General features: G+C 44.1%; 1 protein-coding gene across 1 annotated transcript in view; it reads right to left on the bottom strand.

Annotated features, from left to right (window-relative positions):
* Positions 1 to 27268, bottom strand: part of LOC135908708 (uncharacterized) — an 834911-nt gene that overhangs the window by 95651 nt on the left and 711992 nt on the right. The window contains exon 23 of the mRNA XM_070536550.1: positions 19900 to 19972. Within this exon, the coding sequence (XP_070392651.1) occupies positions 19900 to 19972 (73 nt within the window). The remainder of the gene's footprint in view (positions 1 to 19899; positions 19973 to 27268) is intronic.

Here is a 27268-nt window from a genome sequence, read left to right as displayed (position 1 = left end):
AAGTGATAAGAGCAAATTCTATCGAAAACTACTACTGAGCCATAAAAATAACTAATTCAATAGTTTTCCCTCACATTGTTGCATTAACTTTACGTGTGTGTCTCTGTGTTCTTGCCTTCCGTGCTGTACTCGTGTGGCCATCAATTACGAACTTATCCAAGCCCTTGTCATGTTTATTAAACAAGGCATTCAGTTCAGTTGAATCTAATACGGCATGTCAAGTGACTGACGTGTTATTCCTTTTATCTGAATATTATGGATTAGAAGTACTTCGCAAGCATTAAACCACAATACATTTTATTGCACTTCAGCGCCGAGCGTCATAGATTGCCAGAACATTTTCATGAGATGAGGCAGTGAAGGCATGGAAAAAGATCGGGGAATTTTAAAGTGCCCACATACGTATGCTGTCTTGTTATAGGTCATACAAAGTTTCCAGGAAATCTCCCTCTTAAGCATATTTTCAAAACGTTTCACCTCATAAAAAGTTGAGAAAAATGGGTCCCACTTATTGAAAAAAAATGAATATCAAGCATACTGACATGGCATTTGTTGCTCAATTAGTTTTTTTTGCGTTAACTAAAAGTCCTGAACCTCGAGACCCTAGAAATATGTTTCGTCTTTGAAAGCACCTTAAATTATTTACTGTGATGGAATTCATTCGAAATATAGTATCAGTTTTGTTTCCTATACGGAGCCTTATTGCCAAAATTGTGGTGCTTTAGCCACGCTCGAACACATGCTCTGGTCTTGCGAAATAATGGAAGACTCGGCGATCAAGGATGCGTCCAGGTGGGAGGCTGCACTTCCCAGCCCGGACCTGGATGAACAATTCTGGGCTGTCCAGCAGGCTCACGACGCGGCCGTGAAGATTGGCCTTCCGGTCCCGACGTGGGAGTGGCCCGCTTAGTGGTTAATTATCACTAATTGCAGGACCAAATAAAGATTTCCATCCATCCATCCTAGGAGGTGCATATCTTTCATGCCATGACAGAAAGTGCTCCCGTGATATTTCGGGTGCTAATGTGGTATACCAAACTTGGAAACCTGTTAGCATGCCCAAGAGGCCTCATTACCTGTAAGAAACTAAGTGACCATAACAATACAATGAGTCCACCTGCCTTCTGTGGAAGTTATGGCCAATGATACATTCATTTAGGAGTATGAGAAAGATATTTAAATGTGCATTAAGCAAAATAACTTACAATATTTGGCATGATACTGTGAATACTCCAGTCACGTCATCTAAGCATATCCTTCTGCACGGGCATATTTCCCTACCAGCCAAGAAAATCTACAGACAGTCCAACTGGGTAATGTTTCAGCAATAAATATAGAGATAATTTGAGATAAGTAAATTAATGCATCATATATGAACTTGTCATAAAACGGAACATACTGTTGGTGTTGGTGTGCAGCAGTTGTGACTGTTTAATTGTTCGCATACCATAAAATTTATATGATGGGGTTTTACGTGCCAAAACCACTTTCTGATTATGAGGCATGCCGTATTGGGGCACTCCGGAAATGTCGACCTCCAGGGGTTCTTTAACGTGCACCGAAATCTAAGTACACGGGTGTTTTCACATTTCACCTCCATTTAAATGCGGCCGCCATGACCGGGATTCGATCCCGCGACCTCGTGCTCAGCAGCGATGTACCATAGCCACTGAGCAACCACGGCGGGTGACATACCATAACATAAAACATTGTATAGTGGTACTGATTTGTATTGACAAGCAGCCATTTGTCATTGTTAAACCGCATGAAGTACTGACTTAGATGGTTTGAACAAGTCTATTAAGCTGCCTAATGAACGTACAAAGAGTATACACACTTGTCATTTTTGCCTAATATTGCTGCATCTACTTAATTGCAGCATACGCCTGCAGCACCTTTGCAACTAGTGACACAAAGGTCAAGGGCAACCCGGCGACCATGCTTGCCAAGGGGAAGTAGCGTAAATATTTAGTCTCTTTCCATAAAAGCATAAGACATGAATTTTAAAAAATTCATCTAATATATCATGCAATAAAACCAGTTAATTCATTGCCGGTACACTTGTTTTCTTTTTTACGCTGCATGATTCAGCACTTCTTTCTGTATATGCAACAGATATCAAAGTACGGCTGGTTCAGGACCATTATTAATCTACTAACGCTAATGCATAAGTGCAGCTGAAAAGCAGCAGGTGGACATTCCTAAATACATTCAAAATGTTTTGCTAGCATATGTAAACAAAAATGTAAACTAACTTGTAGATAGCGGATAGTTTAGGACTTATGGCCTTATACACTCTTTGTAGACTTCTCTATAAAATGTCTGGGTCTATAGACTGCCAGTGTGTTCATTAAAATTTATCTTTGTTGACAGATGTCTGCCGAATGTCATAGAAAAAGTGTGTAGGATTATATAGTTCTGTTCTTGTAGACTGCAGTCGATAGTATATCTATAAACATATGTCATTAAGTAGTCTATAGACATTGGCTTATAGACATTCTATAGATTTCAGTCCACGAAAGTAGAACTGCATACACATATACTTTTGTTGACTGCAGTCTATGAAATTTCTATAGACAAACGTCTATAGACTACCTATAGAGATTTGTCTACAGACATTTTATAGACTTGTATACAAAGGTATAACTGCATATAGTTATACTTTTGTAGACTGAAGTCCATGGAATGTGTATAGACAAATGTATATAGATTATCTATAAAGATTTGTCTATAGACATTCTATAGACTTCAGTCTAGAAAAATAGAACTGTATAACCCAATACATTTTTGTCAATAAACATTCTGCGGACATTTGTCTACAAACGTGAATTTTCAATAATCTTTAGACAGTCTACAGACAGTCTCTCGACTCAGACTTTCTATAGACTAGTCCAGAAAAAGTGTATGACCATTAGTCTACAGAGTGTCTATAGACTGGTCTATAGGAATGTCTATAGATAGTCTATAGACATTCGTCTATATACTTCATCACCATCATCAGCCTGGTTGTGCCCACTGCAGGGCAAAGCCTCTCCCATACTTCTACAACTGCCCCGGTCACGTCCTAATTGTGGCCACAACCATGAAGTTTCGTTATTCTACCGACAGTCTATAGACTCAGAGTTTTTATAGACTAGTCTATAAAAAGTGCATAACCATAGGTCTATAGAGTGTCTATAGACAATCTATAGAAAGTATGTAGGGTCAGACTTTTTATTGTCTAGTCTATAAAAACTGTATGGCCATAAGTCCACAGACTGTCTATAAACTAGTCTAAAGAAATGCCTATAGATAATCTATAGACTGCCTAGACAAATGTCTATAGACTGTCTATAGACTTTCTGTAAAAATTTTGTAAGGGATCGTCCGCTCATCGTCGCACGCTTTCACTCGCATACGCAGCGTACGGCGCGTGAGGGCGATGTTACTTCGAGACGAACATAGTGCGTATGCACCGCAAAGAAAACGTGAACCATCTATTTCAGGCAAACAGTACACATAGTTGCCTAGGTAATCGGCGCAATGGCACATAAATCCTAATAGAGCGCCGATCACCCGCTTACTTACATATGAATAACCAGTCTTACCTAAATATGAAGATAGCTTGGAAAAAAATACACATCGTGATTTTTTAATCAATTCATGCCGTTATACCCAAAATATGTATATTGATATGATTTGCACACGAAAACAAAAAAAAATACCCCGACGCAGCTCTCGCTAAGAAAAAGAAACACCACCTAGTGTACTATATTCAAGTTAATAAGACAAAAAATGAATTGGAAGTGGTTTAAAGTTAGCTTTAGATTTTTTCAAGGAAGACGTGCATCTTCTTTTTAAAGGTATGAATGGAAGAGCTTTCTTCAATTAATGTCATTACGGACGGGTGTTCGTCAAGGAAGTCAGGATATTGGCCTGTTAATTTTTGTGCGCCGTATTTAGTACGAAGTGGATGTTTCTTGTTGATGATGTGTCGTGCATTGTGATTGTGATCTATCTCTAGAAATCTCTTTCAAAATTCAGTTGCGTTAGATTTAACTTTGTTATACAACCATAGCTAAGTTTTTATATCGGGTTTTATGAATTATTAGCAGTCCATGCTTTTTGAAAACTGGCTCTGTATGCGATCGAAAGGGCAGGAGTTCACTTAAGCGCCGTGCTCATTTCTGGAGCGAATGTAAATAGCTGAGGTTAGTTTTTGTCGGTGTCCCCCATATAAATAGGCAGTAGTGAAGGTGCGAATGTATTGTTCTGTAGTGGATTAGCTTATTTAGCCTTAGTGGTAATATGGAACGTAGCGCGCAGACTATGGCAACTGCTCGGGAGATGTTTTTTCTTAAGTAGTTGATGTGAACAGACCACCCAAAGGTTTCGTGAAAAAAAAAACAGAAATTTGTGTGACGTACCACCATCAGTAGGCCGTCCCTGAAAGATAATAAGGTTTTTTCTTGTATATGTCTTATTAGGAGGTCTGAATACAATATACTCTGTTTTCCTAAACCTGTGGTAAAATTCCGCAGGAATTCATTCCAGCGCACACCTGCGTGCCTCCCTCCTCCGCGACGCTCCGCGCCGTTTCTTCATGCCGTCTTGGCTCAACGTGACCTGCACGTTTCTCTAGGTGGCGGTACTTAGACGCTCTTCATACGCTCCCTGGCGCTTGATTCTCGTCCCCTCCAGGTGCCTTGCTCGTGCGCTTGCTTCCCGGCCTCAGACACCACCGATTCAGAGTTGGCCACATACGCCTGCGCGTCATGTGTATATATATATATATATATATATATATATATATATATATATATATATATATATATATATATATATATATATAACGCATGGAAAGAAGCACATGAGTACTGTCAACTAGTGTGGAGAACCGGTGAGTCATAGTTCGTAATAGGGATCCATCGAACTACGCGCACAATTTGGGGCACAGTCTTACGGCGGGAGCACCCTCAACAGTGTGCTGGGATCACTCTGTAGTTCACATCATTTCGGAGTCGTAAAACTAGGCATGAACCAAAGCAATGGCATAAGAGTTTTGCGGAGCGCTCTCGCTGACGTATGGGGCTGCACGTGATCGCCAGGGCTTTACATCACCTCTCTACGGCGGAGGTTCAAACGGTGGGCGTGATTACTTTGCTGACGCTCAATACGCAGTTGCGCAAGCTGATGTGCTTCCCGTTCGGCGAAGGAGTCCGCATGCGCGAGAGCAGTTGTGCATGTGTCAGGCAATAGCACTGCGTCCGACGTGATAGTAACTTCGCATCCATTCAGTTAGCGAAAAGCGCTGTATGCTATGGTTTCCTGAAGCGCAGTATTATAAGTGAATCTGGTGTCGGGAAGCACATCGTCCCAGTTCTTGTAGTCATCGGCGGCGCACATGAACAGCATGTCAGGAGCTGTATTGTTTAGGTGGTCGGTTAGGCCATTGGTTTGCGGAAGTATGCAGTAGGTTTTCAGTGTGCAGTGCCATTTAGATGCATGACTCCATGCACAAGCTGTGCTGTAAAGGTTGCGCCGTGATCCGTGATGACTACGCCTGGCGGGCCATGGAGGAGAACGATGTTGAGAACGAAGAATAGCGAAATGTCGGAGGCGGTGGCTCGCTGAACTGCCATCTGTTGGCAGCATCCATCGGTTTGCAGCAGAAGAGCTCGGAAATAGATCGATTAGGTCCATAGCCACCTGGGCAACGGGAACCTTTGGAGAATTTACAGGCTTGAGGATACCGACTGGTCGCATAGGTGCAATCTTGTGACGTTGGAAATTACGGGACGTCTTCACATAGTGCTTCGCACCCTTCAGTAAGCTTCGCCAATCGTACGTCTGGTGAATTATGGTCAATGTGCGTGTAAAGCCCAAGTCCTTTCTTTCGTGAGGTGGTTGAGTTTGCGGTAATCCACGCAGAACCGTAGGCTGCTGTCTTTCTTTATGATCAACACAACTCGCGATGCCCATGGAATAGTGGAGTGTCCTATATCGTCGTCTTCGAGCATCTCTTTGACTTACCTGCGAATGGAATCATGCTCTTTCTGGGAAACCCGCTAGGTATATTGATGCACAGGTCGCACAATTGTCTCAGTCAGGATGCGGTGTTTCGTGACCGGAGTCTGTTTTGCTCGGTCAGTCGTAGCAAAACCAATCTTTCAACGAGTGCAGAAGGTTGAGGAAACTCTATATCTCCACCGGCAAGAGGTGTGGGTTCAAATCAATGGCACTGACGGCCTTTGCATCATAGTTACTGCTCACCGACAGTTCTGTCAAACATGCACAGTCTTGTGATGCATCGAGGTGCAGGGGTCGTTCGATCGCTGTCAACCGTGAAGGTGGTTCCGGGCTCATCATTGGAAGCATTGCGGTTGTCGTCAGCCATGTCTGCTGTCCGTGCTCAACAACCTTGTGGTGTGCAAAATCAGTGATGACGATGAACCACAATAAACACTAGTATGTTTTTACAGAGCAGAAGGGCCTAGCTAATGGCCATTCCTCGGCGGATAAATCTCCCAGCCACCTCACGCCGGCCTCTTGTGATCTCAGCGATGCGCCGGCATCGCTCCTTACGTAATGGCCTCTTCCTAGGCAGTCACCGTTCTCTGCATGTTCCTCGGCGTCGATACTGCTACAATAGAATTAACTCACCTAGCCAATTCACCATTAAATTGGTAATATACAGGTTAACAGTGCAGGCGATTAAATTAAACCTGCAAGAATGGGCAAAGAATAATGGCAAGTTGGGAAAACTTCAGAACGGCTTCAGAATTGGTAGGCGTCTGGATGATAATTTATTTGTCCTTACACAGTTCATTGAAATCTACAGAGTAGAAAGACCATTATATGTGGCTTTTTTAAACATCACAGGATCGTATGACAACATAATCCGCGAGGTTTTATGGGATATGCTGGAGGCTGAAGGCTTAGGCGACGATTGCATACAGCATTTCAAGATATTTACCCTGAAAATACCGTTTACGTTGAGTGGTAAGGGATCAGAAGCGAGGCGAAAGTTGACATCAACAAGTCACGGAGGCAGGGGTGCCCTTTATCCCCACTGCTGTTTATGATGTACATGTTGATGAATAAACTTACTGTTTATTCCCAATAAATATGTAGATATTGCAGGTTACAGTCGCAAGTAACTCATACAATATTTTGTGCAGATATGATGTATTGTTTCATTGATAACATTCCGTTTTCATTCACTTTTCTTTTTTTCTCCTGCATATATGCATTTTGCGGTCATTACTTCGGTGCACTATGACATTGTTATTTATAATACAGTCATGACCATTATGTGTTTTGCCTCAGATATATGTATATGTCTACTACAGTGTTTGATCGTGTGCCAAGGTGATGTTGCCATGTAAGGGCTTTTGGGCCCCGTCAAGCTACTCTCGTAGCTTTTAGGCCAAAATGACCATCCAGTTTCTGTTTATTTTGCTAGAAAATAAAGATTGATTTGATTTGCTTTAATGGAAAGGGCGCTAGAAGGAAGTACTATCGGGTTTAATCTCTCGCACAAACAGCCGGGTACAGTAGTGGAGCAGCAGATTTCAGGTTTGTTTTATGCGGACGACATTGTGTTGCTAGCAAACAAGCAAAGTGATATGCAACGCCTGGACGGTTGATATGTGGACAGGAAGGCGAAAATTTTGGTTTTAAATTCAGTGTTAGAAATCAGGTGTTATGGAATTCAATGAAAACAGTGAACAGATACTCACAATACAGGGCCAGAAAATACCTCGGGTAAAAGAATACAGATACTTTCGTATATCATAAACTGGACAGGCCACCATTGGAATATGAACCTGGAAACGTTTAACGCTAGAACGTTATCTAGTGAGGCGAGTCTAGCAGTGCTATTGGAGGAGTTAGAAGGCAGTAAATGGGATATATTAGGGCTTAGCGAAGTTAGGAGCCCGAAAGAAGCATATACAGTGCTAAAAAGCGGGCACGTCCTGTGCTACCGGGGCTTAGTGGAGAGAAGAGAACTAGGAGTCGGATTTCTGATTAATAAGAATATAGTTGGTAACATACAGGAATTCTATAGCATTAACGAGAGGGTGGCAGGTCTTGTTGTGAAACTTAATAAGAGGTACAAAATGAAGATTGTACAGGTCTACGCCCCTACATCCAGTCATGATGACCAGGAAGTCGAAAGCTTCTATGAAGACGTGGAATCGGCGATGGGTAGAGTGAAAACTAAATACACTATACTAATGGGCGACTTTAATGCCAAGGTAGGCAAGAAGCAGACTGAAGACAAGGCAGTGGGGGAATACGGCATAGGCACTAGGAATAGCAGGGGAGAGTTATTATTAGAGTTTGCGGAACGGAATAATATGAGGATAATGAATACCTTCTTCCGCAAGCGGGATAGCCGAAAGTTGACGTGGAGGAGCCCGAACGGCGAGACTACAAATTAAATAGACTTCATATTCTGCGCTAACCCCGGCATCATACAAGATGTGGACGTGCTTGGCAAGGTGCGCTGCAGTGACCACAGGATGGTAAGAACTCGAATTAGCCTAGACCTGAGGAGGGAACGGAAGAAACTGCCACATAGGAAGCCGTATAATGAGTTAGCGGTAAGAGAGAAAATAGAGAAATTCCAGATCAAACTACAGAACAGGTATTCGGCTTTACCTCAGGAAGAGGACCTTAGTGTTGAAGCAATGAACGACAATCTTGTGGGCATCATTAAGGAGTGTGCAATGGAAGTCCATGGTAACTCCGTTAGGCAGGATACCAGAAAACTATCGCAGGAGACGAAAGATCTGATCAAGAAACGCCAATGTATGAAAGCCTCTAACCCTACAGCTGGAATAGAACTGGCAGAACTTTCGAAGTTAATCAACAAGAGTAAGACAGCTGAAAAAAAGGAAGTATAATATGGATAGAATTGAACATGCTCTCAGGAGCGCAGGAAGCCTAAAAACAGTGAAGAAGAAACTAGGAATTCGCAAGAATCAGATGTATGCGTTAAGAGACAAAGCCGGCAATATCATTACTAATATGGATGAGATAGTTCAAGTGGCTGAGGAGTTCTATAGAGATTTATACAGTACCAGTGGTAGCCACGACGATAATGGAAGAGAAAATAGTCTAGAGGAATTCGAAATGCCAAAGGTAACGCCGGAAGAAGTAAAGAAAGCCTTGGGAGATGTGCAAAGGGGGAAGGCAGGTGGAGAGGATCAGGTAACAGCAGGTTTGTTGAAGGATGGTGGACAGATTGTTCTAGAGAAACTGGCCACTGTGTATACGCAATGCCTCATGACCTCGAGCGTACCGGAATCTTGGAAGAACGCTAACATAATCCTAATCCATAAGAAAGAGGATGCCAAAGACGTGAAAAATTATAGACCGATCAGCTTACTGTCAGTTGCCTACAAACTATTTACTAAGGTAATTGCAAATAGAATCAGGAACACCTTAGACTTCTGTCAAGCAAAGGACCAGGCAGGATTCCGTAAAGGCTACTCAACAATAGATCATATTCGCACTATCAATCAGGTGATAGAGAAATGTGCGAAATATAACCAACCCTTATATATGGCCTTCACTGATTACGAAAAACCGTTTGATTCAGTCGAAACTTCAGCAGTCATGGAGGCATTACGGAATCAGGGTGTAGATGAGCCATATGTAAAGATACTGGAAGATATCTATAGCGGCTCCACAGCCACCGTAGTCCTCCACAAAAAAGCAACAAAATCCCAATAAAGAAAGGCGTCAGACAGGGATATACGATCTCTCCAATGCTATTCACAGCATGTTTACAGGAGGTATTCAGAGACCTGCCGTGGGAAGAATTGGGGATAAAAGTTGATGGAGAATACCTTAGCAACTTGTGATTTGCTGATGATATTGCCTTGCTTAGTAACTCAGGAGACCAAGTGCAATGCGTGCTCACTGACCTGGAGAGGCAAAGCAGAAGAGTGGGTGTGAAAATTAATCTGCAGAAAACTAATGTTTAACAATCTCGATAGAGAACAGCAGTTTACGATAGGTAGCGAGGCACTGGAAGTGGTAAGGGAATACATCTACTTAGGGCAGGTAGTGACGGCGGATGCGGATCATGAGACGGAAATAATCAGACGAATAAGAATGGGCTGGGGTGCATTTGGCAGGCATTCTCAGATCATCAACAGCAGGTTGCCATTATCCCTCAAGAGAAAAGTATATAATAGCTGTGTCTTACCAGTACTCACCTACGGGGCAGAAACTTGGAGGCTTACAAAAAGGGTTCTACTCAAATTGAGGACGACGCAACGAGCTATGGAAAGAAGAATTATAGGTGTAACGTTAAGGGATAAGAAAAGAGCAGATTGGGTGAGGGAACAAACGCGAGTTAATGACATCTTAGTTGAAATCAAGAAAAAGAAATGGGCATGGGCAGGACATGTAATGAGGAGGGAAGATAACCGATGGTCATTAAGTGTTACGGAGTGGATCCCAAGGGAAATGAAGCGTAGCAGGGGGCGGCAGAAAGTTAGGTGGGCGGATGAGATTAAGAAGTTTGCAGGGGCGGCATGGCCACAATTGATACATGACCTGGGTTGTTGGAGAAGTATGGGAGAGGCATTTGCCCTGCAGTGGGTGTAACCAGGCTTATGATAATGATGATGATCATAAACGAAGTCAATTGATACATTGAAACACAGGAAAAACAATAACAGTAAAGGGGAAGAGAAATGCAACCATATTGAAGCACAGAGCGCTATGGGGATACAATAGTTACGAGGTGCTCCGGTGTAGGTGGTTTCTGTACTTACTTTCAAAAAAGCGGTTGTTTGCTTAACATCAAGGGTACAATCAGGACTCGATGGCAACCAAAGGTCAGTGGGACGCCTCGCATTGGGCAATCTTGGAAAGACTACAAAATAAAGCTGTGCAGGCCGATATACGTTCAACAAGTTTTTAACTTGCGGAAGCTCACAGTAAAATTAATTATGAAGGACGACTGTGGAATACGGCGGAAAGTAAATGGCCTGGGAGAGCTTTCAGATATTTGTGCAGGAAAACATTGATTCACGGTGTAGGACAAGAACTAGCAAGGTTACCAGCAAGTATGTGACATGTATGGTGAACACCATGGCAACAAAAAACGTCAAGCGTAAAGTCAGCGAGGCTGAGATAATCTCATGGATGCCGGCAATGGAAAAGAAAGCTGTTGTGAGCAATTACGTAATAGGGAAAAACGAAGGTATACGAACGAAACAAGTTATGATATCTCAAAGGGAAGCTCCTTACTTTTCGAAGCCAGATCAGGGTTCCTTAGAACTCGCACTTATTAAGCGAGATACAAGCATGATGCAAGACACATGTGATTCTTCCAGTAAAGCTTAGGAAAAGATCGAGCATGTTTTGTTAGAATGTGAGAATATCTACCCAGCGGTCGATTTAGGCACATCTGGCCTCCTTGAAGCCCTCGGGTTAAGCGAGAGCAGGGAGAAAATAAACATATCCGCAGTAGAGATTAGTAAGAGGTGACTGGAAGATTGGTGGAAGGAAAGGAGGGAAATGACAGACTACGGTGCATACAAAACAAAGTTCCGAATAAAGTAGAGGTTCAGAAAGGGTGGTGATGGGAATAATTCGCGTTTTTTTTTCTTTTTTTAACATAGGTAGGACATTACCCTATTGCAAAAACCAGCGTCTCCCAGCGTCTTCCAGCGTGAAACCAGCGCGCTTTTTGGCGCTGGGTCGCACTGGGTACGCTGGCACTCGCTGGGACTCACTGGGACACCAGTGAGAACGCTGGATAAGAGCTGGGTCACACTGGAAGAGACGCTGGTTCCACTGCCATGACACTGGGGCGCACTGGTTTGTGCTGTACAGGCGCTGGTTGTCGCTGCAGTTCGCTGGTTCGCACTGGAAACTGCGCTGGTTGTGTTTGTGCCGCGCTGGTTCTATACGCATGGACGAGCGCTGCTGAATATTTAATACTTAATTTATACAATTTTATCGCTTGATACTAGTCTTGATACTTGTCCTAAATAACGCTATATCTTGGGGTTATCAAACCCTATTTCGTGTCCCAGCTTTGAATAAAGGTGCTTGAGCTGCCCATGTTTATTCATGCGCACTTGAAACTGAAAATCACTTTCGCTTTTTTTTATTTTCCCTTTGGACTTGGCGGATAGCTAAATTCTTGAACGAAACCACGTAAACGCAGAGGACGCCGCGTTTTTAAGTAGTTCGCACGTAACGTTTGACTGGGAATTGTCGCAGTGTTGTGGAGTGGACATGAAATGCAGAAGTCGTTCAGACGCGCGACGGACCCCGAGTTCGAAGCTTATCGCTGAATGATATTATCGCACCGATAACAAAGCTGAAGTGATTCGTGCGCTTCCACTTTCCCAATTGTACTGAAAAAAGTTTTGAGGCTAAAATACGCACTTCTTAGCTTTCGCCAGCTACCCGCGCCGAGATCGGTCCCCACCGAAGCTTAGGCCTAGCGTATCAGCCGAGTCCGTCCTCACGCTATCGGCGCGTCTAGGCTCAGGTATCAAGAAATATAACAAGGATAAATCACTCTATATTTAAGCTTTCGCATCGGTGTTCTTAAATAAACAATTTTTTCATGTGTACAGTGTCAGCACAAGAAGCGATGACCGCTGATTTGACGCGTCATAAGCACAGGTATATGCGCTATCGCCAAAGGCTCCCAGCAGTAGCCTGCGCTTCTCGGACGAAACTAGACAGGCGTGTTGACTGAAAGGCACCACTGAACTAAGGAAACGTTGCACATCCTTTGCGTGAAGAACAAGAAACGGCTATCGAAATCGGCAGAAACAGCCCATACAGCGTCCCGGGTCGGTGGTGCATTTAGGACTTTTTTCGAAGTTAAAATAGCGATCGCAAGTGCAAATCGATGTTCTGGCACTTCCAAGCATACTGCTGAATACGGACAGCAGCCTTTTCTTTCTGGTACAGGCGTGAGTTTAAGTTGCTGGGCGATAGCGCATCAACCATGCCTGTACAAGACGTAGCTTTGCGAAACGAACTGCTTCTCGGCTTTGACATGGTAAATTACGCTCGTGTTTCTGTCTGCCGGCGTGGCGTAGTGGTAAGGTGTCGGGCTTCGGATCTGTAGGTCGCACGGTCGAATCCTGGTAGTAGCAATTTTATTTTTTGCGTTTTTTTTCTTTTTTTTTATTGCACTAAAACGCTCTTTGTTGCTTTCTATATTCAAAAAAATATATACGGCGTCCAGGCATCGCATATTTAACGCGCTAGAGCTGTTTTTCGCGCGAGTAGCCAGTGCCTCCCAGCACGCTGCGCGATCCCAGCGCCCCAGCATCCAGCGCGCTGCACTGGGCCCATAATCAGGCGCACTGGGTCCCAGTGGCACTGGGTTTTGCAATAGGGTAGCTTAGTGGCGCAGCCTACCACCCCGTTCCAAAGCGGGCGCTCACAGCGTCAATCCATCCATCCATCCCTAGCGAGCTATTTCGTGCTTTCCCCGGCACGTGATTACCTTCACCTCCAGGCGCCTTTCTCCTCAATTTCTTCGCGGCTTCGAACATACATTCGCAGAAAGCGCTAGCTGGTCAGTTACACTAGAGTGTAAAAGCTCGTGAAGAACTTGTGCGCCAAAGACACATGTAGAAGGGCGCGTCGCAAAAGCAGAATGATTGTTTCTAGCATAAAACGTAAAACTGCTATACGACTAGACTGCAAGAAAGACTAAATTACCGAATACAAGCCAAAATGCCGCGTCGGCCCTTAAACTTCCACTGTCAAACATGAAAAAGTGTGCATTCCCATTTTGTTTGTGCGATGCTTCAAAAACTTTTTTCATTCTTTGATTTCTGATAATTTGCTATATTTTGTTCAGCAGACCGAGAACAGTAACTTGACCTAACTGTCCCATTCAGAAACATATGGTTCATCTTGATAACTCATTGATTACGAATAGCTCATTTTCTAATGTGAAGACGAATACTTGGACTTTATTATTCGATCAATTTGTATTCGAAACTTCGAATACTCCCACACTCCTAGACCATGGAGATTTACAAAAACAAACTAGAAAGAAATCAGTAGGAAAAATCTCCATGAAAACGCAAAGGGCAGTGCCTTAGTATTTGAGGCGTGACTTGGCTGCCAGGACAAAAACATACCGAAGGCAATATGCACCACAGGTTGACGCATGTGTGTGCAGCAAAAGAATCCCGGGAACGAGTAGGCACATCGTAAATGGAACACCAAGCTACTGACCAAGCATGACCCATAGGGAATGTGCATCTTGGCATTCAGCGATTGAAAGATTAACTAATCAGCAATTGAGGTAAGTAGAGTCGTTTAGATCATCGGTGGGAAAAGGCAGAGATCAGTAAAACCGGAGTCATTGCAAGCCTAGGGAACGGTACAGTATAGTTATGGAGGTTTCAAATATGAAAGGTAAACTGTAGCAGAACTTTGCGCGCTACAAATTTCACCACGAAAGTTAAAACCGAGATCTGTTAAATGAAGGGCTAAGTGGCGATAGATGTAGCTGATTAAACGAAGCAGGCTACGACCATTTACCACCACCCCGTTACAAAGCAGCTGCCCATAAACATAACCATCATCACCGACGCGTGATAGAGGAGCCTGGATGCTGTGCAAGCCTGATACACAAAACTCTTAGGCGGCAGCCACGTGGTGTGTCTCTTCGTTTCTTTAATGTTAATCGCATTAACGTCGACAGCGATTATGGCATGGTTTCCGCCATTTTTCTTTCCTTTTTGGGGGGAGCTTTGCGGTGCCGCTCAATTTGGCTGCCTACTAGCGTTAGTCTTGGAGTCCCTCAGCAGTCTTGCAGGCATGCACTAGTACTGCTTTAGGATTACTCACTCACATAAGCCTGTCAAACTGCACTCAAATCTCGGCCCCTTCGTGGATGCGTAGATTTCTTCAGAACAGAATTTAGGCTAGAAATAGTTTTTTCTGTATTGAAAACCTTGGAAATTTACTTTAAAGTAGAACACAGGTTTTTGCTCCTTAACGCCATTCGCCCAGCACACGCACGCTGGTTTCATTTAAATGCAGCTTGAGTTAAAAGAATGCGTTCTGTTACTGCGGTATAGTGTTACACAAAAGACGAACTAAAGGTAACTGACAGAAATGTGCGCACACTTGTGTCAGTTTGTTTATTTTGTTCTTTGAGTAAGAGTATATCCCAGTAAACAGAACGACGTCATACCAACTTGACCAAGTCGAAGCCTTATGGTTCGAAAATTTTAGCAACATTACACAGTTTCAAGCGTGAACTTGAGGCAACTGCCTCTCTGCAAAACTTTTCAAGCACTGACAACAGTATGTCCATGATTCTCTCTGGTACGAAGGATTTCATCATTGTAAACACACGTGAATCTCCTTGTGACTAGTTCCTCCGTGCCACTTTCAAGTATTCGGTCCGCCTCGCGCGAGTATATGCCCTTGACATAAAAACGTTTACAGCGCAAACACATGCAACCACAAAGTAAGGGACAGGACACAAGCGCTGACTGTCAACTAACGTTTATTAACGGAAGACGGGTGCCTTATATAAGGGGAAAAGGCATAAGCGAAAGGGGAAGGGAGTGATACAATCGGGGAAAATGATGAAGCGCATCGATAAACGAACGTGCCAGCAGTCAACGCATTCAGGCGCAAAGAAACAAGAAAACGATAAAACTAGACAAACACTAACAAAGAGACGAGGGATATTAAGATACAATGAAATCAGAAAGCAGCCGCTTCCAAAAAATGAAGCTCTGCCGCAAAAAGCGATACAGAAGGTGTGCTTACGCACTTGCTGCCATATTTGTGTATGTAAAACGTTTCCAAACTGACGCGCGCCGTCTCATCGGCACTCTTGCCGAGAATCTTCGCCTCTCCCAAACGAGCCTCGCATCCTGTGCATCCAATTACATGCGCGACCAAATGCGCGTACTTGTCCTTTAAGTTGCTTAGATTTCGGGCATGTTCCCCCAAGCGTTCATTAATGCAGCGGCCGGTTTGGCCGACATAAGCCTTTCCACACTTCAAGGGAATGGCGTAGACCACTCCTGTGGAACACTTGATGAAGGGCTTCTCATGTTTTAGCTGGCAACCTCTTTTTTAGAGTTGCAGATGCGTGGGCACAACTGTGCCAGCTTGTTGGGTGCCGAAAAAACAACGGAAACACCATGCCTGTTGGCTACCTTCTTAAGACTGTGCGAAGTCTTGTGCAGGTACGGTACAACCAAAGGCTTGTCGGTCTTCCGACGGTCATCTTTTACTCGTGTTCCCAGTTTAAGCTTCTGAAGGAGGGTCTCAGACACCGCAATCAAAACCGAATGGGGGAATCCCGCCGCCACAAGTCGGCTGGCCTGATTCTCAAAACTTGTCTGCATCAGGTGCGGGCACGACTTCTGAAGAGACGATTCCAAACAGTGCGACGCTATAGCTCTTTTTACAGTTTTGGAATGCGCTGAATCATATGGCAGCAAGTCCTTTTTTGCGCGAGGGAAGTAGCCCCAGCAAACGTGGTCTTCATCAAAGGTTAGTTTCAGGTCTAAAAACTGTAAGGCATTTGCGTCAGGTAGTTCGTGGGTAAAATTTAGCCCAAGTGCATGCTTGTCAAATGCGTTTAAAACTTCACCTACTGTAGAGAGGTAGGTGAAGGCCGTCTGCTTTTTTAAAAGCACTAAAAAGTCATCTACGTATCTAAAAACCTTTAAAACGGACCCCCCCAAAAAAGACCTATCTAAAAATCTATCTACCTTTGCTAAAAAAATATCGCAAAGAATAGGAGCCACGCAGGACCCAATGCAGATACCGTTGCGCTGCAAAAAAGGCAGGTTGTCATAAACAATAAAAGTAGATTTGAGGTAAAACTGCAACAACGATATAAAATTATCTACTGACAAGCCTGTTGAGTTCCGGAATGACACTTCGCCGTTTGCTTCTACGCATTCTCTAACAGCCAACAAAAGCCGATCTTGAGGCACAGAATAAAACAAGTCTTGTACATCTACGGAAAAACCAAAGCCAATGTTGTCTGTGCTCTCAAGAAACAGCGCGACATCCGTAGATTTCTTTGTTAAGAACGGATCATCCAAAGCAAGCGTTTTGAGATGCTTTTGCAAAAACCGACTAACGTTTATTTGCCACGAACCTTCTTCACTAACGATAGTCCGGAATGGAATATCTGGTTTGTGGGTCTTGGCTGTAAAAAATGCGTTTAGGCTACTACCTCTGCTATTAGCAATATCCCTCGCAAGTTTGTCCAGATTTAATTCCCTGCAGAAGTTAATAAACTTGGTCTTGACCCTAACGGCACTCTTCTTAATGGGCTCAAAATTCTTATTGATTGCCACTTGCGCTTTTTCATTGAACATTCCCTTTGGTAGAACAACAAACCCTGTCTCTTTGTCTGCTTGAACAAGCATAAGGTTATTTCTTTTGAACATTTCTTTTCTCAAAACGCTTGCTTTGGATGATCCGTTCTTAACAAAGAAATCTACGGATGTCGCGCTGTTTCTTGAGAGCACAGACAACATTGGCTTTGGTTTTTCCGTAGATGTACAAGACTTGTTTTATTCTGTGCCTCAAGATCGGCTTTTGTTGGCTGTTAGAGAATGCGTAGAAGCAAACGGCGAAGTGTCATTCCGGAACTCAACAGGCTTGTCAGTAGATAATTTTATATCGTTGTTGCAGTTTTACCTCAAATCTACTTTTATTGTTTATGACAACCTGCCTTTTTTGCAGCGCAACGGTATCTGCATTGGGTCCTGCGTGGCTCCTATTCTTTGCGATATTTTTTTAGCAAAGGTAGATAGATTTTTAGATAGGTCTTTTTTGGGGGGGTCCGTTTTAAAGGTTTTTAGATACGTAGATGACTTTTTAGTGCTTTTAAAAAAGCAGACGGCCTTCACCTACCTCTCTACAGTAGGTGAAGTTTTAAACGCATTTGACAAGCATGCACTTGGGCTAAATTTTACCCACGAACTACCTGACGCAAATGCCTTACAGTTTTTAGACCTGAAACTAACCTTTGATGAAGACCACGTTTGCTGGGGCTACTTCCCTCGCGCAAAAAAGGACTTGCTGCCATATGATTCAGCGCATTCCAAAACTGTAAAAAGAGCTATAGCGTCGCACTGTTTGGAATCGTCTCTTCAGAAGTCGTGCCCGCACCTGATGCAGACAAGTTTCGAGAATCAGGCCAGCCGACTTGTGGCGGCGGGATTCCCCCATTCGGTTTTGATTGCGGTGTCTGAGACCCTCCTTCAGAAGCTTAAACTGGGAACACGAGTAAAAGATGACCGTCGGAAGACCGACAAGCCTTTGGTTGTGCCGTACCTGCACAAGACTTCGCACAGTCTTAAGAAGGTAGCCAACAGGCATGGTGTTTCCGTTGTTTTTTCGGCACCCAACAAGCTGGCACAGTTGTGCCCACGCATCTGCAACTCTAAAAAAAGAGGTTGCCAGCTAAAACATGAGAAGCCCTTCATCAAGTGTTCCACAGGAGTGGTCTACGCCATTCCCTTGAAGTGTGGAAAGGCTTATGTCGGCCAAACCGGCCGCTGCATTAATGAACGCTTGGGGGAACATGCCCGAAATCTAAGCAACTTAAAGGACAAGTACGCGCATTTGGTCGCGCATGTAATTGGATGCACAGGATGCGAGGCTCGTTTGGGAGAGACGAAGATTCTCGGCAAGAGTGCCGATGAGACGGCGCGCGTCAGTTTGGAAACGTTTTACATACACAAATATGGCAGCAAGTGCGTAAGCACACCTTCTGTATCGCTTTTTGCGGCAGAGCTTCATTTTTTGGAAGCGGCTGCTTTCTGATTTCATTGTATCTTAATATCCCTCGTCTCTTTGTTAGTGTTTGTCTAGTTTTATCCTTTTCTTGTTTCTTTGCGCCTGAATGCGTTGACTGCTGGCACGTTCGTTTATCGATGCGCTTCATCATTTTCCCCGATTGTATCACTCCCTTCCCCTTTCGCTTATGCCTTTTCCCCTTATATAAGGCACCCGTCTTCCGTTAATAAACGTTAGTTGACAGTCAGCGCTTGTGTCCTGTCCCTTACTTTGTGGTTGCATGTGTTTGCGCTGTAAACGTTTTTATGTCAAGTATGCACCAACTCGCCCAGAAAGAAGTTTTAGTGATATGCCCTTGAGCTTGAAGCAACATTGAGCAAACACCTCGTTTTCGACAAACGAGGTTATCACTTCAGGCCACAAGCCTTGAGACAAGAGTGAAAGATAGCTCCAGGAAGGATTCTCTAGACACGGAGGACCTATCCCCAAAAGCAACCTTATTATTGTCTTTTCGTAGTATGGACGTAGTTGATCTATTCATCACCGCGTAATCACCTAGCAAAGTGTGTTAGAAAGCAAAAGCAGAAGGCAACAACAAAATATATAGAAGACGTACACAAAGGATCGTCCACAAACTTCAACAGACGCTAAAGATGGTTCGAAGAACAACGGATCGCAAATTGACGTGCCAAATTTTAAGAAGCACGAAGATGGGCGCATGAATTAGACAGCAACCATATCTAGCTGATGTTTATATTTCCGGTCATGGGCAGGGAATTGGGCCTTAGCTCTTAGCCTAATGTGCAGAGGAGGTCACAGGGGATCTACAATAGTCAAAAAATGGCTTCCCAGGGAGCAGTTTCAGTCTTTCCTTGGTTGCTGCATGCTGCTGCCGCTGATGTTGAAGATTATTCTTGCATTTTATTTTGAACCATTGGGCTGCAACCAAGAATAGTTGCTAAAACCAATCATGACTGGCAACCTAATGTCATAATTCAAAGTTTAGGTCTAATACACGATTAATCATCATTTTATAGATGCTAAAATTAAAGAATAACTACGGAATTATAAGTCTCGCGAACGATATGAAAGCGCAAAAGACTGTAACACACTCACCCTGCAGTAGGCGTCAAAGGCGACACGGATGAAAGACAGGCCTAAAGGGGACGTTGCTCCCGTTAGCACTTCACTGTAAAAAGATTTCGGGAATAAGTGCCAAGAAGTAAATGTGATTGTATGAGAGATCAACTGTTAACAAGGCTCAATTTAGACTCCATTGATAATATTAAATGAATAAGCAATGAGTGCGTTTTGTTTTAGCGTCTATCCAGCATCACGATCTCGGACTCTGTCATCACTACGTATGATCAGATTAAAACACTCAAGGTAGATGCTACATGCCGCATCCGAATCGTAGTAGAGTGTTATGCTCAAAATCGTTCATCAGATTCCAGAGGAAGTCGCTTGCACAGCGCTAAAGTGAAATATGAAGAGGGGCTCGGTTCAGTGACGCCGATTCATAGCGATTGACGCATGTAATCTGCAGAAAACAGTAAAGCCGCGCTATTGCGACTTTGGGCGCTTTAGGTTCAGGGCGTTGCGTATCTCATGATATTCCAGTGTGCGTACTTATCGAAATAGCGCATCGCAGAGAGAACAAAATTACCTGAAAATCGCCTACATGCATGCTGCGTTGCGCATGGACATGCCCTTGCTTTCCGCATAAGTTTCCGGCGAAGACAGATTAAAAATTTTACACGAATAAAATCACTAGTTTACGCATGCGTGTTTCCACTATGCAGAATTTTTTAGGAACAAGTAATTGTCCAAATAAACTCGTTAGCGTGTACGTGGCAGTTATGCTTTCCTCTTCCTGTTACACCTTATGCTTTCACGTGGCAGTGATGGTCAACAACCAGAGTGCCACAGTGCAAGTCCCGAAACTAACTCTTCACTAGACGAACCAATGCCCTGCGATACAAGTAAAACTCAGCACAATAATAGTGTCGAAAATCTGATCCCTGGGTTAGATACATCGGCTATATATAGGTGCCTCATCGCATGCTCCAGAGTAATTGCTGCTATTCGCACAATTTATTCTTTATTCATTGCTCCTATTTTCTCCAGAAGGATTCCTTACAAAAAATACAAAGGTTTTGCATGAAAGTCAATGAATTCTGGGGCTTTACTTGCCAAAATCACGATTTGATAATGAGGCACGCCGTAGTGATGACTCCGGTTTTTTTTTACCACTAGGCGATCTTTAACGTGCGCTCAGTGCACGGGGCTCGGACATTTTTGTCCCTCATCCAAATGCGGCCGCCGCGGTCGGGATTTCATCCCGCTACTTAGCGCTTTGCAGCGCAACACCATAGCCGCTAAGCAGCTGCGTCGCGCTTGCATGGAAGACAAAATTACAAATCGTACATATAACACCAAGCCCCAATTTCAATGAACAGGGACTATGCCAAGGTCAGTACACGAGTCGCAACATTTAATGACGGGGTACAATGTACACGTAAATGAGAAATTGCTTAGAACATATACGTACATATAGTACAACATATGCAATAAAACACGGGGAAGGCGGGAGGTGGAAATTTAAGACGATGAGCGAAACGAGAACAAGGTGAATGCAGGAGCCAACGTTTTGTCAAGTGGAACTGTGTTCTTCAAGGCGACATATGCTTTCTCGCCACAGTATATATAGATAGAGTACTTATAAAGGGGAGAGGGTGTAAGGCGGGTGAGTGGGGCAACGAGCGAAGGTGTGTTAGCATTTCGAATTGAGAATAAAGGAATCCTGTGCACAAGGCCAGCGGCCCGGCCATCTGTCAATCATGTGTAAGCGTCCTTTTTTATGCCCGCGAATTTATGCCCGCGTGTTAGCACACGAGTCACCGGCGTCTGACATGCCAACTGGAAAAAAAGAGAAGGAAATAAAAGTAAAAAAGAACCGAAAAATAAAACAACAAAAAACTTGAAGGAACCAAACTAAGGGTTCTTGCCTATAGCTTGAAATTTAGCATAGCGAATAGATTCTAAAGCTCCATTTGAAATGTTTATGCCCATTGGTTGCGATGTCTTGAACTTATGAATAAGGTATAATTCTCTGTATTTGCTTTCTCGTTCACAACGTAAATTTGACTGTAAGATGTAGAGTTTAAGTTCATCCAACTTATGACCTGGTTCGTTAAAATGCTCGGCGACGGCTTTGGAAAGCTCTTTATCTGCGTCCGTGCGATGTCCGTTTAATCTGACGTTCATTGATCGTCCTGTTTCACCTATATGTTGTTTCTTACAGTAGTATAAATTAACAATATATAGGAGTGATAGCTATGTCACATTCTCAAAATGGAATATAATATAGAAAATGGCATAACGTGAGCATTCAAGCAGAATCATTTCATGTGGCCGCACATGCACTGCGCAAGACCTTCAGCGAAGGTGTCGGTATTAGACATAGCGATCTCGCTTGGCAACTGGTTCCATTAAGAAGTAGTGCACAAAAAAAGAAGGTTTGAAAAGGACTTTCGACATTTCGACATGACATTCTTTTATTTTTCTCAAATAATCTGTTCTTAAACATATATACCCTGGCGACCCCAGATAACAATTAGCATTGATACGAATTAACTTCTCCAATATGCGGTCGAACAACAATATGCGGCAGAAAGTACGGTATTGCTCGAGATTATCTCTTCAAAAGGAGCACTTCATAGCTGTGAAACTGGTTATACGCTGGTAGGACTTCGTTACCAAGCGAGTAGCTCAATTCTGAAAGCTTTCTATGGAATCAACAAGTGTTTTGCTGTCAATAACCCACGGAGCTGCTGCATACTCAAGGCATGCAGGACGTTTGTCGCATAGAAAATCTCCTTGGCATCAGACGGAGCTCTTCTGAAGTTTCTTTTCAGAAAATTACTAATTTGCCCAAACTTCAGGTGATATATTCAATGTGTCTCAAGGTTTTCAAACTTTGTATTGAGTATTTTTAATTCGTGTTTATTGCAAGTATGTTCAGATGAGAACTTCTAAGTATTTAACGTCATTGACCATCATGACTTACTTCGAGTCCAGGTTGCGCACAGTTTCTTTATGAAAGCGTTTTCTAGTCAAGTGAATATGATTGCATTTATACTCATACGCCATTTACAGCGCCAATCTGGTGCACGGTCAAGGCCTGTAGCCGCAACGGCTCGCATCAGAATTGCGTAGATGCTCGCGTCTGCAAGAGGCACGTGCCGCGGTCTTAGAAGACAAAAAAAACAAAAAAACAAATCATGAGCCATGCCACTCTGTGAACGTGGACGACCAGCCAAGTTGTGTAGCGCACGACAAAGACGCGACCAAGATTTTTGAACAAAGGTACGAACACATTTATTTTCCTGATCGGTGGTCATCGTGACGAAAAGTGGAATTACGATGGAACGACGAAAAAAGATTTACGTTGATGGAATCGCGAAGGCGTCATGACGAGAATGCGATGACGCTACTGAAGTGATTGCGATGATAAAACGGTAGCAGGAAGACGGCGTCATGACGACAACTAGCGTGATGACGATGGGATGACCACAACAGCATGACGAGAGTCGGACGAGGAAGTTTGAATGCTGACGATGGAACTAGCGCGACGATGTCATGACCGCGGTGTGACACCAAATGCTCAATACCAGCCATGGTTGCTCATCGGCTATGGTGTTGGGCTGCTAAACACGATGTCGCGGGATCGAATCCTGGCAACGGCGGCGGCATTTCCATGGGGGCTAAATATTAAAACACCCGTGTACTTACACCTGTGTATGTTAAAGAAGCCGAGGTGGTACAAACTATCGAAGTCCCACACTACTGCGTGGCTCATAACCAGGCTGGGATTTTGGCACGTAAAACCCCGTAATTCTTTGAATGAACGCATGAAGACTGTATGACGGCCATGGCATGACGACGACGACATGACGAGAGTCGGACAACAAATCTTATAGGACGACGATGCGGTGACCACAGTGGTAACACGACCACGCGACCACTAGCCGACACCTAGTGGCAAAAGCTGCAAGGCAGCTTGGATCACTGGTCGTTGTGAGAGGCCAGATAGATCGACAGAAAGGCGGAAAACGAATCAGGCAGGCAAAGGAAGCTAAACACCTTAATAGCGGAAATGTAACACTTAGGAACATGCGATACGCTACTTTACTGCCTTACCACACTAAATCAATTTGTGTCATATATTTAGACAGACGAGCTCATTACAAAAAGGTTAATTGAAGGGCGGCACATACGGAGTGGCACATACACAGCGACCCTGCTTGGCGTGAAATGGGATTGAAACTGACTCTAGTGAGGGGGCACTTAGATATATCCATAACGCTACAGTGTGGCGTAATAGCTGTCATTGCAGAAGCAGTGTAATCGGGCAGCTGTCCGTCTGGTTGCAAGGCATTACTGAAATTTCCATACAATCACAAAAGAATAACGGCTTTTATGGCGCCGCGTAAATGCGTTGGGGTCATGAATGCAGGGTCGTGGGTTCGCATCGTGCCTTCGGCAAAATACATAAAACCATTAGTCATTCCACTCTTTGAAGGTGAATGACCAGCGAAGCTGTGTAGCGCACGACAACGAGATGACACAGAATTTCTGACAAAGATACGAACACATTACTTTATTTGATCGGTGGTCATCGTGAAAAAAGGTACGCACACTGTTCTGTTCTCAGTCTCTGTTTCAGATTGTTTGTCGCGCCACGCCTCACTTTGTCAGACTTTGCCTAACTTTGTCATGCCGTTGGTCCCATCTACAGCCACCCCGTCGCGACACAGCAACATCCTGGTCGTGAGGATCAACCCTCCTATGCCGTTTTCCTGACGTGGACACCGGATCCTGTCCGGACACTGCTAGCGTTCTACTTGTACACCGTCCAGCTGCGCAATGCATTCGGTCGCCATCCATGTAGTAGAACATTCTAACGACGAGGTTAACTTTTGTGCAACTGCTGCTCTCCCTCCCGTATCTGCTGTACTTCTACTGCTGGCATGGAGACTAAGACGCCAGCCACTACAACTTCTTTGTCCGGCACCCCAAAAGCATGGCGTTCGCGCCGCCGCCGCCTTTTCTTGCTTTGCCCGGCACACCTACAGCGCCCTTGCAAACGCGGAAGCTCACGTTCCAGACGTTTATACTCGCTGCAGAAGGCGATACTTTACCGAAGGAGAGGAGGAAGGATATTTTGCATGCCGAAATTAGGCTTTGAGGGTCAACGTCTTTTTTACGACTTGACGTCGCAAGCGAAGCCTGTCACAATACAGTTCCAGAATATTAGCCGTGTGCTGACAATCACTACTAAGACAGCGTCAAAAGCCTCGAACATCAAATTATCTTCAGAGACCTACGGCAGCAACCGGGATTGTCCTTCCAGGACTTCATGACTTGGCTATGTCGTTCGGCTACAGCCTGCACGTTCGGAACTTGGCACGACGAGTCCCTTCGCAATAATATTCTGCAAGGAGTCGCGTCGGCAAGAATCCGCGAAAGGCTTCTTTATGAAGGACAATGGTTGACGGTCAAGAAAGCTGAAGAAATTGGGCGGAGTGTTTAGCAAGTACACAAGGAATTTCAAGTGTTCGACGGGTCTTCACTACAGCGTGCTTCTTCTCAGCGGCAATACGGCGTCGGCAACCGTCGCGTCCCTTCACCGATTACGAGACAGGGTGGTCGTCAGTCTGCTGCTGCTGCTTCTTCTTCATCCCGGTGTGGCCAACATGGCGCTGGGAAAGAATTTCATAAAGCCAGCTCAGACGCCATGGTTCGTTGTTATAGGTGTGGGCCCATTCACCACATAGCATCTGATCCAGGCTGTCCAGACAGCAAGGTGACATGTCGCGCTTGCCAGAAAGTTCGGCATTTGGCGGTTGCGGAATCGAGCACATGGAACGTCTTCTGCAAGAGCTCAGCTCATTTCTGCGTCTGCTGAAACACAGTCGGCATTCCCTTCCGTGTTGACGATACAGGCACCAAGTCCTCGTATGGAAATTATTCACGCCGAAGTGTTTGTAGCCAACGCTGCACTCAAGTTGCTCGTCGATGCAGGAGCGAGTTTCCTTGATGAACATCGCCTTGTACCAGGACATTTTTTAATGCTTTTCCTTTGTCCGCTCTCAGCCTACAACTCGAAAACTATTCGCAGCAAGAAGTATTACAAGCAGGGCATTCCTCAGCAGTGGTCAAGTGATACCATACAGTTGTTAGGATCACCTTCCATGTCATGAATCAAGGCACTTCTCTGTTGGGCCTCGATGGTATTCAAGCCCTGGGCATCGACATGCAGGGATCGTCACTCAATTGTCACCAAGCGTCAGGAATTCCACCTGATCCAGATGTAAAGTCATCGTCTCTGCCGCAAAACGCTCCAGACGAATTTTCGCATCTATTCTAAGGACAACTAGGACTAGTAACGGGCTTTATTCATAATGTTCGTCAACGACCTTCAATGCAGCGCCTAGCAGCAAAACACCGTCCTCTCTCCTTGATGCTCCGCGAGCAAGCATAAGCTGAGCTCCGTCAACTGGAAACAGCTCGCATCATCAAACCGTGTCAGCATCCTAGCGGATATTCCGGCTCCTCTTGTTGTGGAAAAAGGGCAACTCCATTTGACTTTGCGTCGATCACCGAGAGCCCAACAAGACTATTGTGGTCAAGGCCTTTCCGCTACCAAGAACTGATTAACTTTGGCACCAACTTGGTAATGCCAGTGTTTTCAGTGTGTGTATTTTTCATTCAATTACGCTAAATGCCCGGCCAGGCATTACATAAGGGGGGGAACAACAGTAAGCACAAAGCAACACAGCACTACGATGTGTACAGAGGTCTTTGGCCCTTAACAGCGTGTTTAAATAAACTCAACATATCATATTATATATATATATATATATATATATATATATATATGAACAAGAAGAAAGGGGGTTAACCAAAGGGCCCGATTTTTATTAGTCATATCATAAGAAGCCAACAAACACTTACACCAAGGACAACGTAGGGGAAATTACTTGTGCTTAATAAATGAAATAAAGAAACGATAATAGAATAACGAAAATTAAAGTGGATGAAAAAACAACTTGCCGCAGGTGGGAACCGAACCCACAACCTTCGCATTTCGCGTGCGATGCTCTACCAATTGAGCTAGCGCGCTGCCGGTTTCCCATCCACTTTCTAGGGTATATATGTGTCCTAGTAGAACCCTGGGAGTGTTAGCCAGCGCCAGCGCACGCGAAATGCGAAGGTTGTGGGTTCGGTTCCCACCTGCGGCAAGTTGTTTTTTCATCCACTTTAATTTCCGTTAATCTATCGTTTCTTTATTTCATTTATTAAGCACAAGTAATTTCCGCTAGGTTGTACTTGGTGTCAGTGTTTGTTGGCTTCTGATGATATGACTAATAAAAATCGGGCCCCTCGGTTAACCCCTTTCTTCTTGTTCATTACATAATGA

This window comes from Dermacentor albipictus, chromosome 3, assembly GCF_038994185.2.
Source record: "Dermacentor albipictus isolate Rhodes 1998 colony chromosome 3, USDA_Dalb.pri_finalv2, whole genome shotgun sequence".
NCBI lineage: Eukaryota > Metazoa > Arthropoda > Arachnida > Ixodida > Ixodidae > Dermacentor > Dermacentor albipictus.
The sequence above is the reverse complement of the archived record's forward strand: the minus strand, read 5'-3'. Positions and strand labels throughout refer to the sequence as shown.